The sequence below is a fragment of the Orycteropus afer genome, unplaced genomic scaffold (genome assembly GCF_000298275.1).
Source record: "Orycteropus afer afer isolate SDZICR_OR568_19922 unplaced genomic scaffold, OryAfe1.0 scaffold00123, whole genome shotgun sequence".
Classification (NCBI taxonomy): Eukaryota; Metazoa; Chordata; class Mammalia; order Tubulidentata; family Orycteropodidae; genus Orycteropus; species Orycteropus afer.
This window is the reverse complement of record NW_006921710.1, coordinates 2,277,286-2,293,909: the sequence shown is the minus strand read 5'-3', so window position 1 is coordinate 2,293,909 and position 16,624 is coordinate 2,277,286. Positions and strand designations below refer to the sequence as shown.

The 16,624-nt window shown below is 42.3% G+C and overlaps 1 protein-coding gene and 1 non-coding gene across 2 annotated transcripts in view; both read left to right on the top strand.

Annotated features, from left to right (window-relative positions):
- Positions 1-5,547: 5,547 nt before the first annotated feature.
- The window catches only part of PRRC2B (proline rich coiled-coil 2B), a 68,164-nt gene continuing 57,087 nt past the window's right edge, over positions 5,548-16,624 (top strand). The window contains exons 1-4 of the mRNA XM_007944214.2: positions 5,548-5,662; positions 6,488-6,665; positions 10,179-10,281; positions 13,236-13,308. Of these exons, the coding sequence (XP_007942405.1) occupies positions 5,548-5,662; positions 6,488-6,665; positions 10,179-10,281; positions 13,236-13,308 (469 nt within the window). The remainder of the gene's footprint in view (positions 5,663-6,487; positions 6,666-10,178; positions 10,282-13,235; positions 13,309-16,624) is intronic.
- Positions 11,451-11,585, top strand: LOC122150337. Its single transcript, XR_006163614.1, has one exon. It is a non-coding gene; the product is annotated as a small nucleolar RNA SNORA9 (small nucleolar RNA).

The window sequence follows — 16,624 nt, the reverse complement described above, 5'->3', positions numbered from 1 at the left end:
AAATAGTGCTGCGATGAACATGGGTGTGCATATATCTGTTCTTGTCATGGCTCTCACTTCTTTAGGGTATATACCTAGTAATGGAATAGCTGGGTCTTGATCAGAATTTTCTTATAGACTCTTTGATCAAAATTTCAGTAATGGTAGCCTGACACTACCTAATTCTTCTGGTCTCATGACAAAGGAGGTAATTTATGGAGGCAGCCACACATTCCATGTCTTCATCCTACTCCTGACTCTCCTTCTTCCTTTATTGTTCCAGGCAAATATATGTGAATTGTTGTGCTCTGGATGGCCTCTTGCAAGCTTTTAAGACCCCAGGTTCTACGCAACAAACTAATAGGTAGAACAGAAACGCTGAATGCATTATTAAACCAATTAACTGGGATGTCCCATGAAACCATGACCCTAAACCTTGCAACCAAGGAACAAGATCCCATGAGGGGTCTGGTTGTACATAATCAGCCGCAGTAGCTACTCTCGTTGTTTTTGTTGTTGTAAATATATCTTATCACACACCTTTTGTTTTTTTCTTTTTAATTTTTATTGTGATTTGGGTGAAAGTTTACAGAGCAAATTCACTTTCCATACAGCAGCTTACATACACTTTGTCTCATGACATTGACGGCAATTTTCCATAGTGCAACAGCTCCCCTCCCAGTTCCTTCCCATAGTTCCCTCTTTTCTGTGTCCTTCCCTCCCATGCAATCCTGACCCCCAAGCTGTCTCTCTCTGTGTACACAGCCCTTCTGTTCTCCCATGGTTGATCTCTTCAAGGAGTGTATCTACCTAATGTAAATGTTCAGCTCATATCCCTGTCTTCTGTTTGGCTGGAAGCCACAGGTGTGGGTTCGGTTCCAGACTTGGAGGGCAGCTAAGGACCATAGTCTCATTGTTCCAGCAGGCTCTATTAGACCAGCAAACCTGGTTCTTTTTTTTTTTTTCAAAATGATACTGAGTTTTTTTTCACATTGTTCTTCACTCTATCCACTCTATCCAGGATATCCTTCATATATCTCCCTCCAGGTGGTTGACAGTGATAGCTGGGCACCATCTAGTTCTTCTGGTCTCATAGTCCTATCACACAACTTTGCCAATTCAGTTTTTTACAGGTGTACTGCTAATTGACAGCAATTACAATAATTGGCTGTGTGACCCTACCCTTAATCAATGACATACTTCCATCATTGTTAACACTCCCCTTCCCATCCCAAGTTAATAACCTTTCTTTTCTTTAAGTGAAGTCATACAATATTTATCCTTTTGTGATTGGCTTATTTCACTTAGCACAGTGTCTTCTAGCTCCATCCGTTTTGTAGCATGTATCAAAACTTCATTTCCCCTATTGGCTGAGTAGTATTCCATTGTATGTTTATATCACATTTTGTTGATGGGCATTTAAGTTGTTTCTACCTTTTTTGCTATTGTGAATAGCATTGTAATGAACATTGGCATACAAGTCTCTGAATCTCTGATTTCAAGTCTTACAGGTACATACCTAGGAGTAGAGTTGCTGGGTCATATGGTACTTCCATTTTTAGGTTTTTTTTTTTTTTGAGGAACTGCCACACTGTTTTCTCCAACAGGCATTTTGCATTCCACCCAGCAATGGGTAAGGGTCCCAATTTCCCCACATCCTGGCCAGCATTTATTTTCTGTGTTTGTTTAAATCTTAGCCATTCTAGTTGGAGTGAAAAGGTATTTCATTGTGGTTTTGATTTACCTTTCTCTAGTGACTGATGCCTAAGGAGGTTGGGGCAATCTATTTCTGCAAAGATTTACTGCCTTAGAAACCCAAGGGGGGATTATGAGTCAGAATCAACTTGATGGCAGTGGGCTTGTGTGGTTTTTTTTTTTAATGGCTGATGATGCTGAGCATCTTTTCATATATTTGGTGGCCATTTGAATGTCCTCTTTGGTGCAATGTCTTTTGAAGTCCTTTGCCCTTTTTGTGATTGGGTTATTTGTCTTTTTGTTGTTAAGTTGTTGGATTTGTATATATTTATATATATGTATATATATAGTTATTAGAGAAGCTCTGGTAGCATAGTGCCTAAGGCATTTGACTGTTAACCAGAAGGCTGGCGGTTCGAACCCACCAGTCACTCCTCAGAACCAAGGTTGGGCAATCTACTTCTGTAGTGATACTGCCTCGAAAACCCAAGGAGGGGTTGCTATGAGTCAGATTCGACTTGACAGCACTAACAACAACATAGTTATTAAGTTCTTGTTTCCAAAAGATGCTCTCCATGTCAGTAGCTTGTCTTTTCACTTTTCTTTTTTTTTTTTTTTTTTGGAAAAGTCTTTTGTGTTTGTGCTTTTGTTATTATGTTAGATAATCCATTGTTAAAAGCTAGGCCTGACAGTTCCTATTGCTTTTTCTTATAAGAATTTTATGGGTTTTGTTTGCACATTTGGGTCCTTAATCCATTTTGAATTTTTTATGTATGGTGTGAGGCATGGATCTTGTTTCATTTTTGTGCATGTGGAAATCCAGTTTTCCCAGCACCATTTATTGAAGAGACTCTTCTTTTCCCATGGAATAGATTTAACACAATTTGGTGATGAAGTGGGTAAAGCACTCAGCTGCTAACCAAAAGCTTAGTGGTTCAAACCCACCAGCCTCTTCAGAGGAGAAAGATGAGGAGGCATTCTGCTTCCATAAAAACTTACAGCCTTGGAAACTCTTTGGGGGCAGTTATACTGTGCCTTGAAGGGTTGCTATGAGTTGGAATCAACTTGATGGCAGTGGGTTTGGTGTGTGTATGTGTGTGTGTGTGTGTGTGTTTAGGAGGTGATACATTGTTGCATATTCTTGGTGTTTTTGTTTGTTTGTTCAAATGTAAAAAGTGCAAAAACCATTCTCATCTTGGGCGGTATAAAAATAGAACCTTCTCCAACCCCTGTGCTAGACTAAACTCTGAAGGAGGGCATGTACCATGGTAGCCCCAGTGCTGGCAGAGCCCACATTTTAGTAGTGTCACATTCGGCTGTAGCTGCTCAGCTCCTGTATTTGCTTCTTTCAATATGTGGGATATTCAGTTTCTCTGTATCTCACTGGTAGCTGCCTCCTGGACATGGTGTGATACTTCATTAATGTTGGGCAAGTCGTAGGATTCACTAAATATTTCATTAGATGCCTTTGTGTGGACACTGTGGCAAGCATTGTGATAGCCTCAAAGACAATTATATCTTTTATGGTATTTCAAGGGCTTTTGTTAAAAGTGTGTGTATGTGAAGGGGAGTTTCTATCCAAGTGGTCTTTTCTTTTCCACTCTTGATTTAACAGAAGTGTCTAAAAATTAGATTTAGCCTTAATGGGGAAATTCAAGTTGATTTACATTTGAGAGCCTATTAAATAGTCCTTATATAGCAAGTAAGATTCTATCTGTCCTGAAGAAGCTTATAGTCCAGTCTGGGGGATGGACACTGTTATTTATTAGTTAGAACTTTTGGGGAGTGGAGTCAGAAACTCGCTGGAGCCTGCTTAGATGAAGGGAGATTTAAAGATAAAAGGGACACGTTGGGGTGGTCATTGCTTGTCTTTACTCCTGGTACTTAAGGCAGACTTTGAGGGAGGACCACTGGCATTGAGTGGCTCCTGTCATGGGAACTGGGGAGCAGTGAGCAGTTTTGGTGTGGTGCATTCTTCATTGTGCCAGGCTGTCCTACACACTGAGTACATTCAGTGGCCGTGGACTTGGCTACTGAATGTGGTAGCACTCCTGTCAGTTGGGACAACTCAAAATGCTCCTTTCTATTTTCAAATACCCTGACAGTCCTTGGCCCTTGGCCACAGCTGACTGAACCAGGATTTAGGTGAGGAAGGGAATTAGCTATCTCAGGATGACTGAAACCATGTGAGAAGGAGAGTTCCTGGAAGATGGGGTGCTAGGTTGACCATCGACCCTGACACATGATGTATTCACCTTATAATACTTAACCCCTTGGCATCCATCACATGCATTCTTTATGAGTGTTCCTAATATGAACTGCATACATACATATTCTTGTGCCTGCAGCAGACTGGCAGGCAGGTATTAGTCAATATCTGTTAAATGAATGAAGGAATGGATATTCCCAGTTTTGTGTAAGAACAATTGTGTTTTGTGTTTGGTATTAGCCCTGGTTTCAGTCTGTGCAGAGATGCTGTCAGCTTCTCTGATCTTGCCCCCCCCCTTTTTTTTTGGCCCCAGTTTGTAACTTATCTTTGCTCTTTGTGTTCTTATATCCTGTTTAATCTGAGATCATATGTAATACAGGGTTTTATCTTAAAAGTCTCTTTTTGGGTACAAGAAAACGCCTGCCAACATACTAGTGTTCCTGCTGGCCTGCACTGCGTAGGAGCAAGATGATGAAATGGCAAACCTTATTGCTGCAATAACTACTAACTGCCTTTTATTAGCCAGTGGTTGGTTTTACATAGAGTTTTCTCCATGATGTTGTTATGGACAGATTATCAATATGTCTAAATGGATGCTTTAGCTTTTTTTTTTTATATTTTTTTTTTGGCCATGCTTTAATTACAATGGGAAGTGTAATGGTCACTTATGTAAGTCTGTCCTCTTTCTCCCCCCATAATCAAATGTTTAGAGCCTTTAGCCAAGGTTGAGTGTAGAATAAAAACAGGTTTTGAGGCAGTAACTGCCTCTGGTTCATCTTTGTGGGTCCTTAACACTCACACATGGTAGGCCCTCGGTAAATATTTGAGTAAATGAATGAATGAGTGAGTATAAATGAATGAACTGATGAGCAAAGTGCTAATGGACTTGTAGACACTTGTACAAAATTGGAAGGTGGCAGAGGAAGCTCCCTTCTTGGTTACCTTTTCAAGGTTCTCACTATGGTTGTAGATGTAGTATAGATGGCATAGCACCTTTGGGCTCTCTCAGGCCTGGGGAGCACTTGCTTTTGATTCCACATGTGCACCTTCCTGAGGTGAGCTTTTGTTGTCTAAGCAGATGTTTTCTTTCTGGATGCTGTTTCTTTATTTGAGTGCACATACTGACTGTTCCTGAGTGATTGATTTACTTATTTCAGTTGCATTCCTTTGATTTAGTTTTTCTTGTCCTTGAGATGAACAGCCTTGAAATAAGTGAATTGTGTACCTCCCCTATCCTGCCTGCCTTATTTTTGCTGTTACATGGATGTGCTACAAGTAATGAGCATTTATTTTTCCATCTTGGAAGAATCGTCCTTGACTTAGAGAGAGGACTCAGTATGTCAAAGTTTTCATTTCAGCCTGGTTGATGCCAGCTGGCCATGTGCAGTAATAAACTCCAGCCAATTCAGAGCAAAGTGAGAGTTTATAAGGGGAAGAGGTGTCTACACCCTTTAAATATAAACAAACTGCCTGTGAGAAAGGCCATTTTTCTGGGTACAGAGTCCAAAGCTTTTGTCGGATTTTCCAGGAGATCCATGATCCCCAAAAGATTAAATCCACTGGATCAGAAGGTTATGGTGAATTGACACTCTTTCTTTCCATTTCAAAGGCAGCTTGGGAGCGGTGCCAAGAACAATTTCCTTACTAGATGACATTTCATCGCAATGTCCGATCGTTTGGGGCAAATAACCAAGGGCAAGGATGGGAAAAGCAAGTACTCGACTCTCAGCCTGTTTGATAAGTATAAAGGAAAATCAGTAGACGCGATCAGATCCTCAGGTAAGGACCAGAGTTGAAGTCTAGTTCTTAAAAGTGGAGTTCCAGATTGAGGACCATGAAAGCCAAAGAGTGCCCCATCTGGTCAAACAGATAGGGTCCATGCAAACTGGCTTTCTTGATGTGTAGTGATCACCAGGTAGTTTGAGGGAGGCAGAATCACCCTCTCTGCCTCCTATTTCAGGTCTAATTTCACAACCTTAAATAGCCTGACTTTCTTGTGCCAGGATACTTCTCTGTCTTACTTTGTTGAAGCCATGGATATTTTCAGCCTGTTGGATAGAATGGAACTAATTTGTATTAGAGTTACCCTTTTCTTTTGGTTTCATGGTTCAGGTAGTCTGGATATTGGTGGGAAAAGTTCGTGTCATCTTGACCACACCCCATGAGGGTGAGGACTTTAAGAACTTTGAGAGGAGCTCTGCTCAGGCTTGGCTTGGGTCTAGGCAGAACCTTTTCCTTCAGTCTGTCTCTAAAGAGGCCAGCCCAGTCTCAACTTGCAGAGAGGTGGTTATGGTATAGGATGGAGGTTTCAGGGCTTGGCTCCTTACCTGTGTCATGAACCCACTTCCACTCCCCGAGCCTTTTCCTGCCCACAAGTAAAATGGAAGCCTCTGTTCACATTTCAGTAGCACCTTTGTCTCTGAAGTCAAAGAGCTTGTCAAGTGATTCCCAGACAGTTTTGTTTATTTCCACTGCCCCTTGTGTCTTGTTTGGTTGGCTTTGTCGTGATCACTTAGGATTTGAAAAAGGAGCTGAATGAATCAGGCCTCTTTCCTTCTGTAATGATTCTGTTATGTCTGTTTCCATCTTTTTCTCTTCCTGCAGTTATTCCTAGACATGGCTTACAGAGTCTTGGGAAAGTTGCCACAGCCCGGCGTATGCCACCTCCTGCAAACCTGCCAAGCTTAAAATCTGAAAACAAAGGAAACGACCCCAACATTGTTATAGTACCCAAGGACGGAACGGGATGGGCAAACAAGCAGGATCAGCAAGACCCAAAGAGGTAAGCCGCAAGGGTGGGCAGATTGTGACTAGAAAGCTGGAGCTCGATAAATTATATCCAGCATCTTTCCCTTTGGCAGAAGGCAGATGGCCTTGCAGCAGCAGAGCTAGAGAAACGGAAAGATATCAAATGAAGCTTCTTTTTCCCTGTCCTGTTGATTAGGGTGTTTCTGCCTCCTTGCTTTCATTCTCCCTGGCTTCTAGTTGATGCTCCAGCATTTCTGTGTGCAGCCCCGTCTCCAGTGACCAGTGTCCCCATGTGCCTCATTAGGAGAGGTCTCATCATACTACAGAAGCTTATGCCATGACTGGACCCAGTTCCTGTAAGAACCACGGTAGAGCTGGTGCTTGAACACCTCATTCCTGGGGGTAGTCCCTATTGCAGAGCTCAAGAATAAGGAGAATAAAGCCTTCCTAACTTTGGTCCCGGCAGCTTCCCAGATAGAGAAGGGTGCTAGAGTTCAAAAAGACCCTGCTCTTAATGAGAACAACACAGAATCATCATTATCCAGGGTCACTGTGCAGCAGCCTCCCTAGAGGCTCACTCCATTGCCAACATAGCACTTATAAAAGCCTTAGGGGGCCCAGGGTCGGGTACAACTATCATCATTAGAGGAACAGAGCAGTTGTTATGGCTGCTGTGTGGTGGAGCTAAAAACATGAGGCCCCAGTCTAGTTCCTGCTCTGCCTGGGGTGTGTGACTCTGGGCAAGTCTCGCACACTCAACCTGGGCCTGAGTCTCCTGCCACTGTGAGTCTTCTCTGATTCTGTTATTCCAACCAGTGATAAGGCTGTACACAGAAGGGGGAGGGAAGGATGGGCCTTTATAAAACTGGCAAGCAGAAACCTGCTGCTCCGGTTTGCTTCTTGGGAAATAAAAACAGAAATAGCTGGGTGTCATGTACCCTCTTGCCCCTGCATCCTTTTAGCCTGGCTGATGATGATGTTAGGGAACCAGAGAGTAAGAGACCCAGAACACGGCCTGCCAATCAGTGCCCATCTCTTTCAAGCCTGTATTGGAAATGGTCATGGCAGTTGTTGCAAAACTGTTGCCTATAGTTAGTTTAACGGACAGAATGGTAGAGGGAGCAGATAATTCAGTCAGGTGATTCTAAAGTAATAAGTGAGAAGTCTTTAAAGTTACATAAAAAAAGTTTCTAAAAATTTGCTTAGGAATCATGTTATATGGGCAGTATAGCATGACTTTGTGATCAAACAGACCAGAATGTGATTTCCAGCCAAATGATTTATTAGCTATATGGAGCCTGGAGAATGATTTGACTTCTGTGCTTCAATGACCTCTGTGAAATAGCAATAATACTTGACTCCTAAGGGTGGTTACAAGGAATAGATGAGATCACACATGTCAAGTACTTAGCACAGGGCCAGGCACAAAGAAAGTGTATGATTGATGTCAGTTGTTAATCATTATCATTCTAGTCAAATGGTATACGTCGTGAGCTCTGTAATGAAATGAATATTACATATTTCACTGTAAGCATCGAAATGCCTCTGCTACCGAAAGTTCTAGGGAAGAGGACAAAGTGTCGCTCCCTTCCTTTTATCCGGCATTGAAATAGAGTTTCAGACAGCTTTAATGAGGGATAGTCATGCTGCAGCAAGTCTTCCATGAATGAGGTCAAAGAAGGGAGTATAGGAGGAGGCAGCAGACCTGAGGGCCTTGTTATTTGCTGCCCCTGGTCCACGTCCACATCTTTCTACAGATATGGGGGGAGGGCGCGTTGGGACTCAATGCATAGATTTGGAGACACAACCTGGAAGCTTCTATTTTAAGTAGAAGATGATGTGAGAGGAGGATCAATGGCCTTCATTTTGTAATAATCATGAATAGTGAGTTCCTTGGGTTAAGTAAACTTTTGGAACAGTGTGTATGTGTAGAGTTTGGCTTCAGCTTACAGATAAACCACTGGCATTGGGTGGATTCTGGCCAAATGGATTGTTGCCTTCCTTGTCGAGTGGAAAGTTGGATGTGACTAGAAAGCTGCTGAGTCAGAGCAAAGTCTTCATTCAGAAACCTATCCAGTTGTTCTTTCAAAAGATTTACTCTGGAGTGTAAATTGATCAATACAACCTTTTTGTGTGGGCAGTTTGGCAATATCTTTTAAACTTGTAAACAATATCTTTGGACCCAGCAATTCTATGTCTAAGAACTTACACTACTGAAGTACTTACACACAAGTGTGCAAAGATATTAATACAAAAATGTCTGTTGTAGTTTTATCTGTAATGGGGAGGATCACAAATTGGGAGTTGGTTAAATTAGGGTTCATCCAACTGATAATGTACTATGTCAGCATTACAAGAAAGAGGTAGATCCAAATACATTGTCATGGAAAGATGTTCAGCATACATTAAGAAAAAAATCTGCTTGGAGTTTTTCTCAGGAAGATGAAATTATGAGGAATTGTGTTACATATATCTAAATTTATTTTTCATTAGGAATATATATTTCTTTGAGCAAAAAAAGAAAGATTTTAAAAAAACCTGCTCATGTTTCAAGGCACTCAGCCCCCTGTAGTTGTGAGCTCTTAGTCAGGAATGAGGGACTCAGAGCCCCTTCCTTCCAGTGACTCAATTTTCCCATTGGCAGATCCTCTGTTCTGGTTACCTAGTGCTGCTCTGACAGGAATATACCACAAATGGGATGGCTTTAACAAACGAGTTTATTCTCTTAGAATTTAGAAGACTAGAAGTCCGAGTTTCAGGTGCCCAGGCTGCAGGGGCTGGGTGAAAGCCCCTCGACCTTGGGCTTCAGCTCTCCCTCTTGCTCTCGGCCCACTGAAACTAGAGGCATCTCTTCTCTAAGTCAGCTGCTAGCTGCTGAGGCTGACATACCCAAGGTCGACAAGTGAAAAGGCACAGTCCTGATATTACCAAACTACATGACAAGTCATTAATTAAAGTCCAATAAAAGTCCCAAGATCGGCAGGGCAACATGGCAGGCTGCTGAACAATGACTCAACTAACTACGTGCCAGGTTCAAGTGTGCAATAAGCTAGAGACCATTACCAAAACTGTTGCTTATATATTGGAAGCAGACCACATCCCTAAAGCAGCTACTCACCTGCTTGCAGCAGATCCCACCATGGAATGGCCAGTTTCATCATGGGGAATAACTACCACCAGCTGCCCAGCAGCTCAACTAGGCCCAGACAGGTTGACATAACCTTAACTACCACATATCCTCCATTGCTTTTGTTATACAGTGAGCTTTCTGAAAAGTTTTTATAGCCAGAAGACTCTACTGAAAGGCAGAGGACTATCCTGTCCTGTAAAATGTCAGAGTGAATAGACCTCCAAACATGGTTCAGTTTCTCCTTAGTCTTTGCTGACCTGAGAGTTTATTGGGGAAGGTGTTGTTTTTACTGGCCAGAGGGGCTCTTTCTCTCAGTGAGCATCTAAACAGCTGTGGCTTTGTGAAATTCAGAGGCACCTTGTGTTAGCTCATCCTGTACTGTATCTAATCCCAAGTGTTCTTTCTACCTCTGTCTAGTTCCAGTGCAACGGCCTCTCAGCCGCCGGAGTCGCTGCCGCAGCCGGGTTTGCAGAAATCTGTCTCCAATTTACAGAAACCGACACAGTCAATCAGTCAGGAGGTAGGTTCTGGGGCCCACATTCTGATTATTTCTCAGGCCTTGTAGCCCTTGAAGGTCCCTGCTTTTGGGACCTGGGAGGAGCTATCACTGAGAGGTGTGGTTTTACGTGACATATTTTTCCAGGGGCAAACTTTGGAAAATGAGGATAAAAGATTATCATGGTCATTGAATAAGTAATTTAATCTGCAACTTTTAGAGAAAGACTCTGGATACAGAATAGAATATAGCTACCTAATTTGTTCCCATAGGCCACTCAGGCCAGTTTACAGGCTAGATCAGGGTTTGCCTAAGTGTAATCTATGGAAACTAGGGCCATAGGAAGACAGAAAAAAGTTAGACCACAGAAAAGGTCAGTGGTCACATGAGTTTGAAACACAGAATGAGGCATGCTCCTTCTGTGCAGTACTCCTCAGTACATGTAATGTTAGTGTATGTGAGAGTCTCTTAGGAAAAGGACATAATGGATAGCATTTCCCAAATTTATTTGTCCTAGGAGTTCATTTTCCCTCAATATCTCTAGGGACCAATGTCTCTTAGTGCACGCTTTAGGAAGTACCCAGCTAACATCCTTTTATTATACATTAAAAAAAAATTTCTGGACAGATAGTCATGATTTAACCAAGCAAGAGCTCATAGTATACTTGTTTCTTGCTGTCTGTCCCTACAAGTGGAGATTACAGAGATCAGCAGGATATACTTAGCTAGTAGCTAGAAATGTAGTTGAGAAGTCTGTGGATGTTTTTAGAACACAAAAAGAAATTGAGACATGTTGTTATGTGCCATTGAGTCAGACCCAACTCATAGTGACCCTCCTTGGGTTTCCGAGGCAGTATCCCTATGGAAGTAGATTGCCCAACCTTCCTTCTGAGGAGTGGCTGGTGGGTTTGAACCTCCAGCTTTTGAAATTAAAGAAAAAGAAATGCAGGTTTATGTGAGACTCCCTATTTATGGTCTGAATCTACTGGGTCCTGTTAACGGGAGTACAAAGAGTTGAATTGCTATTTGCCCCCCAGAATTCAGAGCTAAGTGAGATTATGAAATCATGTCTGTATATCAGAATTTGGCAGGGTGGGACTTGTTAAAAAAATATATGTAATTAAACCTCAGCACTGGAGATACTGGGTTGGGGCCTAAGTAAGGTTCTGGGCATTTATTAAAAAGAAATTGCCCTGCAAGCCTCCAGCGTGCTTGGGTCTGGAGTGGCCCTTTGCATTCCTGCAGTGCTTGCAAGAACAATTTTGAAATGGTTTGAGGCCTTGCTCTACACCATCTACAGAGCAAGGTTATAGAAATTTCAGACATAAGAAAGAGAAAGAAAGAAAGAAAATGCCTAGGGGTCTGTTCTACAGCCAGAGCTGACAAGGCCAGTCCTGGAGTTGGCACATAGCTTGCTTTGTCCAGCACTCAGCTCCTCTTAGCTGTTTCCTGGTTTTCTCTCACATCCGGAGGCAGTTCAGAGGAGGAAGAGATTCCCAATGTTTTTGTGACTTTTAAAACATTACTTCAGAGGTATTATAGCAATTTCTGCTCTTAGATGAATTTTATAAGCAATATTAATAACCCCTTCTTGGCCCTGTAGGCATGTTCTTCCAGTTCAGTGCTTGGTGGGCAAGGGCAGGGAGGTACTCTCAGTGTCTACAAGCACCAAGTGGAAAGGGGTAGGTCTTCAGTGTTGTGAAGAAGGAGAGCCGAGACTGGCCCTGGTACCTCTCTGCTTCCTGCTGAACTTTAAGGCTCCCCCAGCTCACTTTAGGGACTGTGTCCAACCCCGGCTTCACTGCCCAGTTATGCTGTTGGCATATCCCTTCTGTGGTTTCTATGGGGAGGACCTGTAGGGATTCCATGCCATCCATATAAAGCATTCGGGAAAACTGGTAAGTAAATGGATTGTTGTCAGCTCCACGTAGAAGAAAAGAAGAGACAGTTGTCTGCCTTGTATGAAGACGAAGGTGGTAGAGGATATACTGGAAGAGGGTGGTGGTGATGGGAAAGAATAATGATTCAATATAGTCTCTAACCCAGTAAGTGATGGAAGTTCATCAGGACCAGCTTTGTTTGGTATCTTTACCTTTAGTTGAAGAGGAAAGTTGTTCAGTTTCAATGTTATTGGTAAAGACGGATATATTCAGTGGTTGAGAACCCGAAGGGGTTTTGGGCACGGTCAGGCTGGGGCTAAGTCCTGGTCCTGCCACTCTAACTGGTTGTCTGAGAGTCAAGTCACTCCTTTCTGAGCCTCAGTCAGGATCAGTTAGAGCCTACTTTGCAGGGGTGTGGTGAGAATTCAGTAAGGCAGGGTGTGCCTAGCATAATGCCTAGCCCAAGTAAGCTTTCAACAAAGTTAGCTGGTAAGGCTGAGTCCAAGATGGCATAAGTCCAGATTAGTGAAGGAGGAAGGCTTCTCACAGGGAGTCATACCTTGTAGAATAACAGTAATTACAGAAGGTGATGCAACTGGCCCGTCCAGCAGAAGATCAGACATGTTGGGTTTCCAGTGTTTGGATTCCTCTGTTAGCATTGGCACACAGTTTTTGAGACATGTGCTGGAATTAGGGTTTGGTCTTTGTCTCTGGAACAACACAAAGTAACTCTAGATGGACACAAGAGACAAGCTAACAGAGTGTTCCAGAGGACAATGTAAAGGCAAACATAGGTTTGAATCCTGTCTTTGCTGTATAACCAGCTGGGTCACTGAGCTGGCCACTACCCCCTGTCCTGTTTTTCATCTGTAGAGTGGGCAGGTAAGGTAGCCCCTGATTCCTAGGTCTACTGTATAGAATGAGATGATGCCTGTAATGCTGCCATGGTTAGCTCCTGCTCAGTGAATGGTAGTTTTTACATCAATATAGGGTTTAAACTTAAGGTTCGACCGCCTTAGCTTCTTGTTCTAACATGCTTAATTAATGGACAGTTGACTTGCTGAGCTAGCTGTCTTCTAATTTTCTTTCTTCTTTCAGAATACAAATTCAGTGCCAGGTGGACCAAAGTCATGGGCACAGCTGAATGGAAAGCCAGTAGGACACGACGGTGGTAAGTGTATGTGTGGCATTGGGAAGAGGGTGGGTGGGTAAGAGAGGGTTATACATTACTGGACCTCTCTGGTTGGGTCTAGGCAGTCTTTGGCTTAAGTGCTTTGTGGAATATCTTACCTGAAAGAGTTAATGCTTTCTGAATCCCTTGCCTTTGCCACAGTGGTGGAAGTGCTGATTCTGCAAATGATGTCAGCTCTTTGATTTCATTGATGATTATTGCTAAAGACATTTCTCTTGAGACCCAAGTGGCTGGCCCTGCCATTCTTTAACTCAGCTGGGCTGCTGATGGAATTAATACCTGCTCACTAATGTTGCCGAGATGCATCTACTTTGTCTCTCTTGGGACTGCAAGGAGAGGAGGTGTTGTGTTGCATAGTGTTAGCTTCAGGCATGGGTTTATAAATAATCCAGCCGTGGGGATTGAGCTGCTTGGTTTGGACATTTACACAAAAGCAATCAGAGTTATGTGGTATTTGTTATCCATTAACATCATGCCTGACATAGGAAATGCTCAGAAACTGTAGCCAGCTGCTGCTGTTATGAAGTAGTTTAGTAGAAGAAGTATGGGAGAGGAAGAAAGTGTTCAGAGTTTTCAAAAATAAATGCTGTACAACTGCTTAGAATGGGGGTAACAAATTCAGATGTCTTCCAAAACCAGGCCTAGGCCAGGTATAGAGAGGTTTGAGTGATAGACGAAAGGGAGTGGGTCATGGCACACTACAGAGTGGGTCTTGAACAGGGGTATCCATAACCCCCCGCCCCAGCATTTTGTGCCATCTGAGAATGCAGGCCCATGGTCAGCAGGTTGGTTTTGAGAGAACAAAAAAAAAGAAGAAAATCCAGATCTTTTACATAAACTCTTCTGATGTTTTAAAGGTTAGTTCAAACATTTCTAGCACACTGTGCAGACCAAAGTAGGCAAAGCCTTCAAGCTGGATAGAGTCATCATGATGTGACCAGTCATTTCAAAATAATATATTAATGAAAATCCACAATTGCTATTTCTTCTCAAGTAGCATAGGCAACCTTTTAAAACATATTCTTCTGTCTGGATGTCAACCTCCATCTTCTGCATATCCCTGCCAGCCAAGGCTTGTATTAGAAAAATAGCTATGGTCTTGCTTTCTCCTAAAACCCCACCTCAGACTCCTGTGCTTAAGAAGCCATGTCCCTTCTGGGTTGAAATCACTGTGTGATTGAAGAATTTGTCAGTCTTGAATTGGAAATGATTCGGTGGCAACTAATCACAATGATATCAAAATACTAGTACATTTACCCTTGCTTAGCAGTTCAGCTTTTAGGAAGTTATCTCATAAATCATACTTGCCCAGTTGTGAAATTCTGCATGATTTGATTCTATACAAGATTATTCTTTGTAACATTGTAATAACAGAAGATTGGAAACAATCTTTGAAATAGCCATCAATTTATGGTAATTTAATTAGTTACTATTTGGCTATAAAGGAAAAAAAATGGGTATTCTTTACTGATAAGGCAAAATCTCCAAGATACATTCTTAAGTGAAAAAAAGTGCAGAATAGTATGTATAATATGGTACCATTTGTGCAAAAAATGGAACTGAGGGAAAACACACTTTCATAAAAATTTTTCATATGTATTAAAAAAATAATCTCTGAAGGAAACCGAAAACTACCTGTTTTTTGAGGGAGTTACAAGCAGACAGATGGGGCACAAGGATAGGACTACCACCCACTGTCATCAAGTCAATTCTGACTCGTAATGACCAGAGGACAGAGTAGGACTACCCCATAGGGTTTCCAAGGCTGTCAGTCTTTACAGAAGCAGACTGCCTTGTCTTTCTCCCATGGGGTAGCTGGTGGGTTTGAACTGATGACCTTTTGGTTAATAGCCCAATGCTTTAATCACAGCATCACCAGAGTGCCTTACAAGGGTAGGAGAGAGGTCTAAATTTATACCTTTTAGCTTTTGAACTGTATGAGTGTACTAACTATGAAAAACAAAAGTTAATTTAAAAGTAATTAATAGAGTACAGAAGAATATTTTGCAAACACCTGAGGGCTCCCCCATGAGACAGGCAAATCAAGTAGCTGGAGAAGAGAGAATTGACATGTCCAGTGCCCAGCCAGGCTGGGATGAGAATCAGGCTCCTGGTTCCCCTCTTGTGCTGGGATCACAAGCCTATGTGGCCAGCAGAAGAGTGGGAATTTTGGGTGTCAGCTTACAAACATTTTCGTGACTCTTTTGGAATTCATAAAGATTTCCTGAACCTATAGACTCTCCCAATGTAGAAGATTAGTGTTTGCTGTGTCTTACCTGAGAATTCTTCAACTGAATCAGGCCCAGGAGACCTGACTATGTGATTTGGGCAGAGGCCAGAGACTGAAGGCTTGTAGGTTTTGGTGTCAGGAGCACTGCCAGTGCCTTAATTTGTGATTTCAGAAGAAGCCACTTGATTTTATTGCCTCAGTTGTGCACAGCAGAGAACAGATGATATGAGAGCATCTCATTTTTGAAGGAGTGGTGGGTGATATCCAAAACGTGGAAACTTTAGCAATACTACTACTTTGATTTGAAATTTTGAGTGTTACCCTTTGTCCTGTTAGTCTGTGGAGGAGATGTTTAATTCATGCTTATAATAATACCTTCATGACTCTTGAGGCAAAAAAAAGTTCGAGCAGCAGTATTGGAATTTGCTGTTTCCTAATTTCCACTCTACCATATTTTAAAAATTTGTCTTTTTCTATTCTTGCTATTGACTTTTTAACAAGATGAAGTGACTTTGTGAGTCAGAGTTCCCCTCCCTTCAGGAGAGCAGTAGAGGTCCTTTATGACACTTGGAAATTTTCTCTCAGGTTAATCATTGGTGAATAATGTGTACAGTTATCACCCTGCCAGGTTTATTTGACCCTGGACCTTTTTACTAAGGACGACGGCAAATGAATGGCTGCCTTGTGCATCTGCAGTAGTCCCAGCTGTGTCTTTCTCTCAAAGTCTTCCTTAGTTAGCAGGTCCATGAATCAGTGGTGCTACGAATTGTACCTAGGGAGATATTTGGGTTTAACTATATGGGGAGCAGGGTATGCCACAGTGAGACATTGTGGGGTATGGTATTATCACAGTTTTTAGATTTCCATAGTGCTGCACATGGGCTACATATTCCAGACAAAAGGATTAAATCACACTCCTAAAATGCACTATTTATTCATGCAGAAAAAAAATAGGCTGCCAATGCTAAGTGCTATAGGAGCTCTGGTAGCATAGTGCCTAAGGCACTTGACTGCTAACCAGAAGGCTGGCGGTTCAAACCCACCAGCCACTCCTCGGAAGGAAGG